This window comes from Salvelinus fontinalis, chromosome 14 (genome assembly GCF_029448725.1).
Source record: "Salvelinus fontinalis isolate EN_2023a chromosome 14, ASM2944872v1, whole genome shotgun sequence".
Taxonomy (NCBI): Eukaryota; Metazoa; Chordata; class Actinopteri; order Salmoniformes; family Salmonidae; genus Salvelinus; species Salvelinus fontinalis.
In genome coordinates, this window is record NC_074678.1 from 44,649,324 (window position 1) to 44,664,397 (window position 15,074).

Below are 15,074 nucleotides of genomic sequence, written 5' to 3' on the forward strand. Positions count from 1 at the left end.
ACACAATTGAAAAACTTTGAGGGAGAGTAATGTGAATAAATCATGGTTAGCCACATAATGCAGAGTGCATTTATTGTAAAAAATATATAACTATTAGACATTGAAAACCATGATTGTTTTTTTCATAATCAAACCGAAAGCGAACCGACCTCAAAAAACACTAAATGCTCAGCACTAATCGTCACAAACTGTGTGGGTACCGGTGGCTTGCCCTCAGATGAAGCAGAGGCCGGTCTGGCCCAGGTCCAGAGAAGAGAAGGAGCAAGAGAACCCATTAGCGAGCTGGCTGCCTGGGGTGAAGGGTCAGGGAGAGGAGATAAAGCCATGCTGGGGGACAGTCACTCTCCAGGGGGGTTCTTCTGGAACAGAGGCTGGGGTGGTTCCCTGTGGAGGGCAGGGTTGGGGGTATCTCCATGTAAGGCTAATTGGACAGTTCCTCTGGGGTGGGGGCAGAGTACTGCGTTCAAGGATAAGATTAATTTAACGGGTAGATAACACAAATGGCGATAGGAAGGGTTTTATCTCCTCTCATTGAGGAACAGCTGATGGGTGTGGGAAGGAGCTGAGACTGTGTGTGGGACGCTGTTGTGTCGGGGAGCATGGTATTGACCTACACTACATGACCAAAAGTATGTGGACAATGCACTTCGAACATCTCATTCTAAAATCATGGGCATTAATATGGAGTTGGTCCCCCCTTTGCTGCTATAACAGCCTCCACTCTTCTGGGAAGGTTTTCCACTAGATGTTGGAACATTTCTGCAGGGACTTGCTTCCATTCAGCCACGATCATTTGTGAGGACGGGCAGTCAAGTTCTTCTACACCGATCTCAACAAACCATTTCTGTATGGACCTCGCTTTGTGCACAGGGGTGTTATGCTGAAACAGGAAAGGGCCTTCCACAAACTGTTATATTTAAATATGTTGTTTCCCCTGTACACACTTTAATTTCCAGTGCATTCACCGTTAATTACTCATCTTTGAAAGAAACCCTGCTATCTGCATGTTTCCGCAGTGACCTAGACCGCTGTGGGTCAGCATAATCAAAATAAACTACCTCTACGCTTACCTGTGAACTCCCAGCTGCTCACATGTACAGTCGGGTCTGAATTCATTGACACCTTTTGATAAAGATGAGCAAAACTGACTGTATAAAATAAGTAATAAAAATACTGAGCTATATTGTATGCTCAAAAATATAGGGAACTTATATTAAAAAGTGTGTGTGTGTGTCCCCTGCTTCACAGTGGGATTCGATAAACTATTAACGTGCATTTCTATATCAACGGTGTTGATAAATGACCTTCTTTTCATCTCCGCTATGCAAACGAGGCTGATCTCCGCAGGAATTATGCTGTTTAAACAAGTTTTGTTTAGCTAATAGAATGGAAAACATTACTTCAAACGACTTTTGGGTACCTTGTTAAGATTACAACAGCATGAAATCAATGTCTTAAACGTGGCTACTTTTCTGGGAAATAGCAAAGAAACCGTGTAATCTGCTTGGCACATTGTTACTTACCTTACAGATCACGAAGTCCGTTCATTTCCACTCCATTCATATGCAAATCATTTCGATTCTTACGCTGGTATGTCCGGCTGGCATGTTTTTATTTTAACCTGCCCTTCCCTACACTGAAATGCTATTATTTCAGTAGTCCTCTATTATGACTCAGTGGACCATTGTGGTTGAATATATATGTATCTGTTGTAGGTCCTAGGAATTTATAAATACCATCAAAGGATAGCTTACAACTTAAAATAATGAACACCTTGTGAAACAGCTGTGAAAACCAACCTGGAAATATTGAAGATTATAATATATAAACTGGTCTTTTTTTTTGGAAAAGTTGTGTCATTCATTTATTTTCACAGATTTTGATTGTATACTCACATTGCAATTATATCCAAAAAGATTGAATTTGTGTGTTTGGAATGTAGAGGGGGTAACCACCTGTGTGGGTGGGATGTTCTGCCTGTCACTTCAGGAAGGGGGACTTGAAGAGGGAGACTGCAAAGTCCAGGCACTGCTGCTCTCTTTGTTCTGAGTGTTTGCAGTGCTAGTGTTTTCAGTTCATCTGTGTATCTCACATAACATGTGCCCGGTATGATGGAGCAGGAAAAAGGTTCTCAGCAGATAATGACATGACAACAACAGTAGCCGTAGATGATGTAATGAAAAGGTGGTGGGTGGTTGGTATTGGAGAACATCCGGTGGATCCACGTCAGTGTGTTGGGCAGAACCCCTAGGTCCTGGAGAACAGGAGCAGAGTTTAAGGGAACAGGGTAGGAGACAGTGTTGTAAACACACAGGTTAAACTTTACTGTGGGACAATTTGATGTAGAGATATGTACTTTTCAACAGTTTTGGAAGGTATAGCCTATAAGCTGGTCCCCCTCTGACTCAGAGCAAATCGGATTGATCCGAGCTTTCTCGCTATGGTGGATGGGATACCTCTTGGGGGGGGGGGGGGTTAAGTGATACAAAAATAGCAATAGGCAAACAATAACACTAAGTCAATCACATTTGAAAGACTACAGTATATGCAATAATTGAATATTTAATTGCATTGTTTACCTAGTCAACAGCTGCGGCTCCCGTCCAATCTCGGGGGCCTGGACGCTGCTGTTGTGTGCAAAGACAATTTCCTTCAGGTTGTTCTCCTACTGTTCCTGGTACCCGTCAAGGGACTTGCCCATGGCAGTCTTGAGTGTCTGGTTGGTCCATTTATCCAAACCTGGAGGAAGGGGTAGGAAAGGGATATCTATTGACAATGTAAGATATTGAAATATATCTGATTATGTAACATGAAAAAACAAAAAATAAATAAAACAAACCATTGGTGACAGAATATAACCTATAACACCCGTACCTTGTTCCAGCGTTCATGACCTCGGTCACTCAAGATGGACCTGAGGAGAACCGTTGGTGTTGAAGATGTCCATCATCGCCTTGGAGGTGGCCTCGCCAGTGTCGTCTTTATTTTATTATTTATTTTTACGTCCATTGCGCTGGAGGAGATGGCTGCCATTTTATAGGCTCCTAACCAATTGTGTATTTTTTCACGTTATTTATAACTAATTTTATTCATAATCTTTCTGCCACCGTCTCCTATGACCGAAAATAGGTTCTTGATATTAGGACAGAGATCACTCACCTCGTACTGGACAAAGATTTTTTCTTTAATGAGTCGGACGCGAAAGATTTACTTCAGACACCCGGCAAGGCCCGGGGTGCTTTGTACGGATCTGACGGCAAGTGAGTAATCCCCCTCTACCATCAGTCCTATTAGCCAACATGCAAACATTGGATAACAAAATGGATGGGCTCCGATCAAGACTATCCTACCAACGGAACATAAAAACTGCAATATCTTGTGTTTCACCGAGTCGTGGCCGAGCGACGACATGGATAACATACAGCTGGCTGGGTTTTCGTTCCATCGGCAAGATCGAACAGCTGCCTCCGGTAAGACAAGGGGTGGCGGTCTGTGTTTTTGTAAATAACAGCTGGTGCACAAAATCTAATGTTAAGGAAGTCTCAAGGTTTTGCTCGCCTGAGGTAGAGAATCTCATGATAAGCTGTAGACCACACTATCAAGAGTTTATCTATATTATTCGTAGCTGTCTTTTGACAACCACAAATTGATGCTGGCACTAAGACGGCACTCAATGAGCTGTATAAGGCCATAAGCAAACAAGAAAATGCTCCTGTAGAGGCGGCACCCCTAGTGGTCATGGACTTTAACTTCTTGAAAATACAGGGGGTGCTGTTTTCGCATTAGCATAATTTCCTCTACAGATTAAACTGCCTCTTATTCAATTATTGCTCTTACTATATGCATATAATTAATACCATTGGATAGAAAACAATCTATAGTTTCTAAAACCGTTTCAATTTTGTCTCTGAGTGAAACAGAAGTCATTTGACAGCACTTTCCCTGACCAAGAAGAAGAATGCAAGATGTGTATGCTCGCTTCAACGCTCTGCCTATATATGGTCACGCCACCTATGACCCGAAACACACTTCATTCGTCTTCCTCTGGGTGTCAAGAGGACGTCAGAGGAGAAATTTTTTGTTTATCTTGTACTGATGTGAAATAAGACCTATTTCTTTGGCGTGACCGACAACTTCCGGTTCTCTGAATCGCGCGATTTGTAGGTGCGATTGTCTACTGTTTTGCTGCCGTTACGGATGAAAACTATCTCCGTCTCGAAGTTTGTTTGATACATGTGACCATATCATCTTAATGTATGTTTTTTCAATATAGTTTAATCAGATTATTTTTATTTTTTCGGGAGTTTTGCCGTGTTCCGTTCTGTGACTTTTTTTTACTTTGGCCAGTCGACCAGTACATATGCTAAATGAAGAGGGAAAGTTGCCATTATGAATGGATTGAACGACTCATCAGGACTAAGGACACCTTGATCAACATTCTGATGAAAGATCAGCAATAGTAAGACCCAATTTACGATGTTATTTCATATATCTGTCGTGCATGTGAACTGGTCGGGGGCGCCCAGCTGGTTCTGGCTGGCGTGGCTATGCTAATTTAGCGCTACATTTTGTTTTCGCTATAAAACATTTAATAAATCAGAAATATTGTTTGGATTCACCAGATGTTGGGCTTTCAATATCTGTACGCTGTGTATTTTTTCTGAAATGTTTTAAGACAAGTAATTAGTTATATGACGTTGGTCTCTGTAATTGTTCTGGCTGCGTCGGCACTATTTCAGATTGCAGCTGCAATGTAGAACTGTGATTTATACCTGAAAAATTCACATTTTTCAAAGAAAAACTATGCTATACCATAAATATGTTATCAGACTGTCATCTTATGAAGTTGTTTCTTGGTTAGTGGCTATATATATTTTTATTTAGTCGAATTAGTGATAGCTACTGACGCAGGAAAAAACTGTTGGAGTAAAAAAATTGTGTCTTTTGCTAACGTGTTTAGCTAATAGATTTACATATTGTGTCTTCCCTGTAAAACATTATAAAAATCTGAAATGGTGGCTTTATTCACAGGATCTGTATCTTTCATTAGGTGTCTTGGACTTGTGATTTAATGATATTTAGATGCTACTATTTAATTGTGACGCTATGCTAGCGATGCTAATCAGTGTGGGGGGGGTAGGGGTTGCTCCCGGACCCGGGGTAGGTGCTCGGTAGAGGTTAATGCAGGGAAACTTAAATCCGTTTTGCCTCATTTCTTCCAGCATGTTACAACCAGAGAGAGAAAAAACTCTGATCACTGACAACAATGAGACAGCATATAGGGAGGAGGTTAGAGACCTGGAAGTGTGGTGCCAGGATAACAACCTCTCCCTCAACGTGATCGAGACAAAGGAAATGATTCTGGACTACAGAAAAGGAGGACGGAACACGCCCCCATTCTCATCAACGGGGCTGTAGTGGAAGTTCCTTGGTGTCCACATCACCAACAAACTAACATGGTCCAAACACACCAAGGCTAAAACTCATCGAATCCCATTGATGAGGAATTTCCTCATCTTTATCAAGAGTGGCAATAATTTCAGACCCCACTATGTGTCTGACGTAGCACAACTACATGGAATTCCTGTCCTTTGTATCACATGTTTTTTCCCCAGACACCGTAGCCCTAGGTTTTACTTTCATTTATTGTCTGGTACACCTAGGTAAAGTATAGGCCTACTGTGTGGAATGTTGTGCACTAATTTGCCCCAGTCAAATTAGGTGCAATTAAATTACTCTAAATGGTTATTTTATTCCTTCCATAATTAGAACTCTGGTCAAAGTCTATCCTTGAAATAAACAATTTATTGCGCTCAACTTTCTGTACCCAGCAGCAGAATGGAAACTGAGAATGGAAAATAAGTGGTGAATCAAGGATAGAACGAATCTTAATTTGAGGGGCGGGGCACTCAGCTGTTATAATACCTGCTCCGCTCTAAACGAGGACAGAGCTGTCATCGTTAACTGGTTGAAATACTTGTAGATTAACGGACTTATCAAAACTATTCAGGCAAAATAACAACAAAGGCTTTCTTTTAGGACAATATTAAATGAAAAGCAAAATATTTTTGCTATTCCCTATTGAATGATTTTGCGCTAGAAATCATGCCTATCAGGTAGGCCTAAATAATATAAAATGCCATGTTAATTCATAGTTATTACAATTACGTTATTGTTGGGCACCGATTTACTTGTGATATTATAAGGGCCATCAAATAAATGTTCCGTTTTAATTCATTTTCAGGTTATACAATCTCTATCATGTACCTCACCATCACATTGTTAAATGGGGAAAACCACTCCCTGAGTGTGCATACAGGAACCACAGTGGCGGATCTCAGAAGTCTCATCAACCAACATTTTGAAGTGCCAATTGCCACGCAGAAGCTAAAAAGTAATGGGCAGGATATCAGTGCCGATTCAAAAACTTTGCGCTACTATGGTCTGCAGTACAGGATCCAATGTGTCTGTGCTGATTACAAAGCCTGCTACGATTCAGATTTCCCTGAATAATGTGAAACCCTACGATGTGATGCCGGCTGAGACCGTGTCCCAGTTCAAGATCAAGGTCTAGCATGTGGAGCAGGTCCCTGTGGACCAACAGATATTGCTCTTTGGGGGTAGGCAGCTTGAAGATGACAAGACACTGAAAACACTATGACATCAAAAAGGACAGCAACGTTTTCCTAACTCTCCGTCTTAGGGGAGGCTGAAGACGACTGAGTATCATTGACCTGAGATACAGTATAAAGCCCTTATTTTATAATGGATGAAACACAATCTATATAGGGATAACTTCATCACAGTATCACAACATTTATGAAATGTTAAAGCTTTAAAATGCATGACCTATTTGAAAATTCCAATTAGAATTTAATCTATTAAATAAAAATGTATTGAACACCTATAATTTACTATTTCTTTTTTCATGGCCCCAATTTAAAAGGCACGAAAATTAAACAAAGTTGTGATTTTCATTTATAAAATGGTTAAATCTAGAACAGCCTGGAATTATGAATGCCAAATAATTTGGTAAGTAAGATACGGAGCTGCTGCTTTGACCTTTTATATAGATCATTTTTATTCAGTTGAGACTAACTAAAACAGAGCAGTGCACATGAAGAAACTAAAGGCACTGTAGTTTGATGACAATCTTGCATTGTTTATCCCGATTCTGTGTAAATGAGTTCCATTCAAGGTTGAGACAGTTAATGTTATTCATGTGCTATGGCTCATCTGCTTTGCTTCACTTAAATTATACAAATATACATTTTATCGATCGAGAATGTATAGCGTTCCATGCATTTTCTGTTCAAATGAAGTTGATCCTGTTGCAAGGGAGTGACGCGTATGTGGACTCATTTGATGTTTTAGGATTTCATCAGTGTGGTGTATGTCAACTGCAGTCCTTCACCACAGCTCTAATTAGTCTGATTTGCTGCAGTGGCATTCAAAGTCCTACCCTTGTAACATGCTCCAGCTGCTACAGGACAGGTTACTCAGCATTTAATAAAGGACTGATGAAGAACTGGGTATGTCTGGTCTAACTTCATGTCACAATTTGTGTTATTTGAGTTCAATAGGATGCCACTTTTCAATTGTAAAACATTTTTTTAGGATTATTTAACTCAGAACACATTTTACAGCATTTACCTGGGGAATAGTTAGAGGGGGAATGAATGAGCCAAATGTATGCTGGGGATAATTAAGTGGGCATGATGGTTTGAGGGCCAGATTGAGAATTTAGCTAGGACACCTGGGTCAACACCCCTACTCTTACGATTAGTGCCATGGGATCTTTAGTGACCATAGAGCGTCAGGACACCCGTTTAACGGCCCAATCACTGCCCAGGGGCATTGGATTGTTTGTTCTTTAGACCAGAGGAAAGATGACCTCCTACTGGCCCTCCAACACCACTTTCAGCAGCATCTGTTCTCCCATCCAGGGACAGACCAGGACCAACCCTGCTTAGTTTCAGAAGCAAGCCAGCAGTGGGATGCGTGGTGGTATGCCGCTTGACCTGTGTAACGCCCCCCCAGCACTTTTCAAAGACTGATGCAGTAGATATTTGGTCACTATAGGTTTCAGTAGGTGTTAGTCTTTTTAGATGAGGTGATTATTTTCTTTGAGACTTAATGATTGTTGTATTCTGGCCTGTTTATTCCCATGCTCCCTCAATTTTACGAGCCTGTTTTTTTTTATGGTAGTTAGCTACCTCTGAAGACCTCCCCACAAGATAGCTCTCCCGAGACCAGAGTCGGGAACCACTTCTCTACACCGCCATGCATAACTCCTACTCGTGGGCGTGTAGTCTTCGCACCTGAACCATTCCCACCTCCATTTCAACATATTGTCCATCCGCATTTATTGACTCGCCCCGTAAAATAAAGTCAGCACTCCCACACAGTTGGGGGTCAGCGGACGGGGCGGTACATTGCAATTGTGATCCACTCTGTGAATCTGGGAAGCGGGATCACGCCCCTTGTTGTTATTTTCTGGTATTGTCATTGTCGGCCCTTTGTTGGCATTGTCACACACTCACGCCACTATTGACTTCTGGATTTGACTTTGGACATGGCCTGTGCACCTTGTTTGACTGTATGTTCTCTCTCTTTTAGGCCCAGAAGGAGACCTATTTGGAGAAAGCAGACAAACTCTACTCCGTCATGAGTGCCGTAACAGACAAGGTAAGTGGGCAGGTCAATGCAAAATGCACATCATTACACAATACAATTCCACATAGATGTTATTTCAAATATCTGTGTCTTTGTCGACATAAGGTTAGTGAGCAAGTCAACATCATCTCAGGGGGCCGTGTGACTCAGCATTCTACACCGCATCATGTTCTAAGGGTGTTAGATGTATGTAAATGCTATGTACAGTGCTTTCAGAAAGTGTTCACACCGTTGACTTTTTCCACATTTTGCTGTTAGAGCCTAAATTAAAAAATGCATACTATTTAGATTTTTTTGTCACTGGCCTACACACAATACCCCATATCAAAGTTGAATTTTGTTTTTAGAGTATTTCCCCCCCAAATAAATTACAAAATAAAAGCTGCAATATCTTTGGTGAATAAGTACTCAACCCCTTTGTTATGGCAAGCCTAAAATCGTTAAGGAGTAAAACATGTGCTTGAGTCGTATAATACGTTGCATGGACTCAGTGTGTGAAATAGTGTTTAATGTGATTTTTTGAAGGACTACCTCATCTCTGTACACCACACATACAATTATCTGTAAAGTCCCTCAGTTGAGCAGTGAATTGCAAACACAGATTCAACCGCAAAGACCAGGGAGGTTTACCAATGCCTCTCAAAGAAGGGCACTTATTGGTAGATGGGTGAAATAAAAAAAGCAGACATTGAATATCTCTTTGTGCACGGTGAAGTTATTAATTACACTTTGGATGGTGTATCAATACACCCAGTCACTACAAAGATACAGGCCTCCTTCCTAACTCAGTTGTTTAAGAGGAAGGAAACCTCTCAGGGATTTCACCATGAGGCCAATGGTGACATTAAAACAGTTAGAGTTTAATGGATGTGATAGGGTAAAACTGATGGATAAACACCATTGTAGTTACCCCACAATATGAACCTAATTGACAGAGTGAAAAGAAGGAATCCTGTACAAAATAGAAATATTCCAAAACATGCGTCCTGTTTGCTACAAGCCCCCTCAGTGAATGTTTCTGAATGGCTGAGTTACAGTTTTTACATAAATCTACGGCAAGACCTGAAAATGGTTGTCTATCAATGATCAACAATCGATTTGAAAGAGCTTGAAGAATTTTGACTAGAATAATGGGCAAATGTTGCACAATCCAGGTGTGGAAAGCTCTTAGAGACTTACCCAGAAAGACTAACCGCTGTAATCGCTGTCAATGGTGGTGCTACAAAGTATTGACTCGGGTTGGAATACTTATGTAAATGTGATTTCTTTATTTAATTATCTTTTTTTTTTTTTACAATTCTAAAGACATATTTTCACCTTGTCATTATGGGGTATTGTGTGTAGATGGGTGAGATTTACATTTACATTTAAGTCATTTAGCAGACGCTCTTATCCAGAGCGACTTACAAATTGTTGCATTCACCTTATGACATCCAGTGGAACAGCCACTTTACAATAGTGCATCTAAATCTTTTAAGGTGGGGGGTGTGTCAGAAGGATTGCTTTATCCTATCCTAGGTATTCCTTAAAGAGGTGGGGTTTCAGGTGTCTCCGGAAGGTGGTGATTGACTCCGCTGTCCTGGCGTCGTGAGGGAGTTTGTTCCACCATTGGGGTGCCAGAGCAGCGAACAGTTTTGACTGGGCTGAGCGGGAACTGTACTTCCTCGGTGGTAGGGAGGCGAGCAGGCCAGAGGTGGATGAACGCAGTGCCCTTGTTTGAGTGTAGGGCCTGATCAGAGCCTGAAGGTACTGAGGTGCCGTTCCCCTCACAGCTCCGTAGGCAAGCACCATGGTCTTGTATGCGAGCTTCAACTGGAAGCCAGTGGAGAGAGCGGAGGAGCGGGGTGACGTGAGAGAACTTGGGAAGGTTGAACACCAGACGGGCTGCGGCGTTCTGGATGAGTTGTAGGGGTTTAATGGCACAGGCAGGGAGCCCAGCCAACAGCGAGTTGCAGTAATCCAGACGGGAGATGACAAGTGCCTGGATTAGCACCTGCGCCGCTTCCTGTGTGAGGCAGGGTCGTACTCTGCGGATGTTGTAGAGCATGAACCTACAGGAACGGGCCACCGCCTTGATGTTAGTTGAGAACGACAGGGTGTTGTCCAGGATCACGCCAAGGTTCTTAGCGCTCTGGGAGGAGGACACAATGGAGTTGTCAACCGTGATGGCGAGATCATGGAACGGGCAGTCCTTCCCCGGGAGGAAGAGCAGCTCCGTCTTGCCGAGGTTCAGCTTGAGGTGGTGATCCGTCATCCACACTGATATGTCTGCCAGACATGCAGAGATGCGATTCGCCACCTGGTCATCAGAAGGGGGAAAGGAGAAGATTAATTGTGTGTCGTCTGCATAGCAATGATAGGAGAGACCATGTGAGGTTATGACAGAGCCAAGTGACTTGGTGTATAGCGAGAATAGGAGAGGGCCTAGAACAGAGCCCTGGGGGACACCAGTGGTGAGAGCGCGTGGTGAGGAGACAGATTCTCGCCACGCCACCTGGTAGGAGCGACCTGTCAGGTAGGACGCAATCCAAGCGTGGGCCGCGCCGGAGATGCCCAACTCGGAGAGGGTGGAGAGGAGGATCTGATGGTTCACAGTATCGAAGGCAGCCGATAGGTCTAGAAGGATGAGAGCAGATGAGAGAGAGTTAGCTTTAGCAGTGCGGAGCGCCTCCTTCAGAGAAGAGCAGTCTCAGTTGAATGACTAGTCTTGAAACCTGACTGATTTGGATCAAGAAGGTCATTCTGAGAGAGATAGCAGGAGAGCTGGCCAAGGACGGCACGTTCAAGAGTTTTGGAGAGAAAAGAAAGAAGGGATACTGGTCTGTAGTTGTTGACATCGGAGGGATCGAGTGTAGGTTTTTTCAGAAGGGGTGCAACTCTCGCTCTCTTGAAGACGGAAGGGACGTAGCCAGCGGTCAAGGATGTGTTGATGAGCGAGGTGAGGTAAGGGAGAAGGTCTCCGGAAATGGTCTGGAGAAGAGAGGAGAGGATAGGGTCAAGCGGGCAGGTTGTTGGGCGGCCGGCCGTCACAAGACGCGAGATTTCATCTGGAGAGAGAGGGGAGAAAGAGGTCAGAGCACAGGGTAGGGCAGTGTGAGCAGAAACAGCGGTGTCGTTTGACTTAGCAAACGAGGATCGGATGTCGTCGACCTTCTTTTCGAAATGGTTGACGAAGTCGTCTGCGGAGAGTGGGGGGGGGGGAAGGATTCAGGAGGGAGGAGAAGGTGGCAAAGAGCTTCCTAGGGTTAGAGGCAGATGCTTGGAATTTAGAGTGGTAGAAAGTGGCTTTAGCAGCAGAGACAGAAGAGGAAAATGTAGAGAGGAGGGAGTGAAAGGATGCCAGGTCCGCAGGGAGGCGAGTTTTACTCCATTTCCGCTCGGCTGCCCGGAGCCCTGTTCTGTGAGCTCGCAATGAGTCGTCGAGCCACGGAGCGGGAGGGGAGGACCGAGCCGGCCTGGAGGATAGGGGACATAGAGAGTCACAGGATGCAGAAAGGGAGGAGAGGAGGGTTGAGGAGGCAGAATCAGGAGATAGGTTGGAGAAGGTTTGAGCAGAGGGAAGAGATGATAGGATGGAAGAGGAGAGAGTAGCGGGGGAGAGAGAGCGAAGGTTGGGACGGCGCGATACCATCCGAGTAGGGGCAGTGTGGGAAGTGTTGGATGAGAGCGAGAGGGAAAAGGATACAAGGTAGTGGTCGGAGACTTGGAGGGGAGTTGCAATGAGGTTAGTGGAAGAACAGCATCTAGTAAAGATGAGGTCAAGCGTATTGCCTGCCTTGTGAGTAGGGGGGGAAGGTGAGAGGGTGAGGTCAAAAGAGGAGAGGAGTGGAAAGAAGGAGGCAGAGAGGAATGGGTCAAAGGTAGACGTGGGGAGGTTAAAGTCACCCAGAACTGTGAGAGGTGAGCCGTCCTCAGGAAAGGAGCTTATCAAGGCATCAAGCTCATTGATGAACTCTCCGAGGGAACCTGGAGGGCGATAAATGATAAGGATGTTAAGCTTGAAAGGGCTGGTAACTGTGACAGCATGGAATTCAAAGGAGGCGATAGACAGATGGGTAAGGGGAGAAAGAGAGAATGACCACTTGGGAGAGATGAGGATCCCGGTGCCACCACCCCGCTGACCAGAAGCTCTCGGGGTGTGCGAGAACACGTGGGCAGACGAAGAGAGAGCAGTAGGAGTAGCAGTGTTATCTGTGGTGAGCCATGTTTCCGTCAGTGCCAGGAAGTCGAGGGACTGGAGGGAAGCATAGGCTGAGATGAACTCTGCCTTGTTGGCCGCAGATCGGCAGTTCCAGAGGCTACCGGAGACCTGGAACTCCACGTGGGTCGTGCGCGCTGGGACCACCAGGTTAGGGTGGCGGCGGCCACGCGGTGTGAAGAATAAAATAAAAAATAAAATTCATCAATTTTTAATTCAGGCTGTACCACATCAAATGTGGAATAAGTCTAGGGTATATGAATACATTTTTAAGACACTAGTCACAGCAGGTTAACATTTTTACAGGCTCCTTGCCAGAAGGCTCAGCAGAAGACTCTTCATTATGCCCCTTTAACTCCTCACAGCGTTACTTGCACTTTACTCTCAGACATCTACAAAGGCCACGATAAGAAAATACAGCTGTAGCTACTACTTGCCAGCTCATACGTACTTACACCACAGTGCGTCAACGTACTGACTGTAAGAGAGGAGAGACCCTACCGGCTATGGCGTCAGCAAAGGTCAATATGCAAATAGTCTGGGTAGCCCTTTGATCAGCTGTTCAGGAGTCTTATGGCTTGGGGGTAGAAGCTGTTTCAAAGCCTTTTGGACATAGACTTGGCGCTCCGTTTCCGCTTGGTGTGCGGTAGCAGAGAGAACCGTCTATGATTAGGGTGGCTGGAGTCTTTGACAATTTTTAGGGCCCGTTAGGGCCTGACACCGCCTGTTATAGAGATCCTGGATGGCAGGAAGCTTGGCCCCGGTGATGTACACACTACACTCTGTAGTGCCTTGCAGTCGGAGGCCGAGCAGTTGCCATACCAGGCAGTGATGCAACCCGCCAGGATGCTCTCGATGGTGCAGCTGTAAAATCTTTTGAGGATCTGAGGACCCATGCCAAATCTTCTTTGCTTTCTTCACGACTGTCTTGGTGTGCTTTGGACCATGTTAATTTGTTGGTGATGTGGACGCCACGGAACTTGAAGCTCTCAACCTGCTCCACTACAGCCCCGTTGATGAGAATGGGGGCGTGCTTGGTCCTCCTTTTCCTGTAGTCCACAATCATCTCCTTTGTCTTGATCACGTTGAGGGAGAGGTTGTTGTCCTTGAACCACACGGACAGGTCTCTGACCTCCTCCCTATATGCTGTCATCGTTGTCGGTAGTCAGGCCTACCACTGTTGTGTCCGTCAGCAAACTTAATGATGGTGTTGGAGTCGTGCCTGGCTGTGCAGTCATGGGTGAACAGGAGGGTACTGAGCATGCACCCCTGAGAGGCCCCCGTGTTGAGGATCAGCGTGGGCGATGTGTTCTTAGCTACCCTTACCAACTGGGGGTGGCCCGTCAGGAAGTCCAGGATCCAGTTGTATGGGAGGTGTTTAGTCCCATGGTCCTTAGCTTAGTGATGAGCTTTGAGGGCACTATGGTGTTGAACGCTGAGCTGTAGTCAATGAATAACATTCTCACGTAGGTGTTCCTTTTGTCCAGGTGTGAAAGGGCAGAGTGGAGTGCAGTAGAGATTGCATCTCTGTGGATCTGTCGGTGCGGTATGGAAATTGAAGTGAGTCTAGGGTTTCTGGGATAATGGTGTTGATTTTAGCCATGACCAGCCTTTCAAAGCTGGTACAAGTCCTGGTAATTCGTCTGGCCCTGCGGCCTTGTGAATGTTGACCTGTTTAAAGGTCTTACTCACATCGGCTGCAGAGAGCGTGATCACACAGTTTTCTGGAACAGCTGATGCTCTCATGCATGTTTGTTACTTTCCTCGAAGCGAGCATATTTAGCTTGTCTGGTAGGCTTGTCACTGGGCAGTTCTTGGCTGTGCTTCCCTTTCTAGTCTGTAATAGTTTGCAAGCCCTGCCACATCTGACGAGCATCGGAGTCGGTGTAGTACGATTCGAATATTAGTCCTGTATTGGTGCTTTGCCTGTTTGATGGTTCGTCGGAGGGCATAGCGGGATTTCTTGTAAGCTGCCGGGTTGGAGTCCTACTCCCTGAAAGTGGCAGCTCTACCCTTTAGCTCAGTGCAAATGTTGCCTGTAATCCATGGCTTCTGGTTGGGGTATGTATGTATGTATGTATGTATGTATGTATGTATGTATGTACACTCACTGTGGGGACAACGTTTTCGATTGACTTATTGATGAAGCCAGTGACTGATGTGGTGTACCCCTCAATGCCATCGGAAGAATCCCGGAACA

At 44.6% G+C, this 15,074-nt stretch overlaps 1 protein-coding gene across 1 annotated transcript in view; it reads left to right on the top strand.

The window, feature by feature from the left end:
* The window catches only part of wdr18 (WD repeat domain 18), a 97,028-nt gene that overhangs the window by 74,196 nt on the left and 7,758 nt on the right, over positions 1–15,074 (top strand). The window contains exon 9 of the mRNA XM_055861993.1: positions 8,620–8,688. Within this exon, the coding sequence (XP_055717968.1) occupies positions 8,620–8,688 (69 nt within the window). The remainder of the gene's footprint in view (positions 1–8,619; positions 8,689–15,074) is intronic.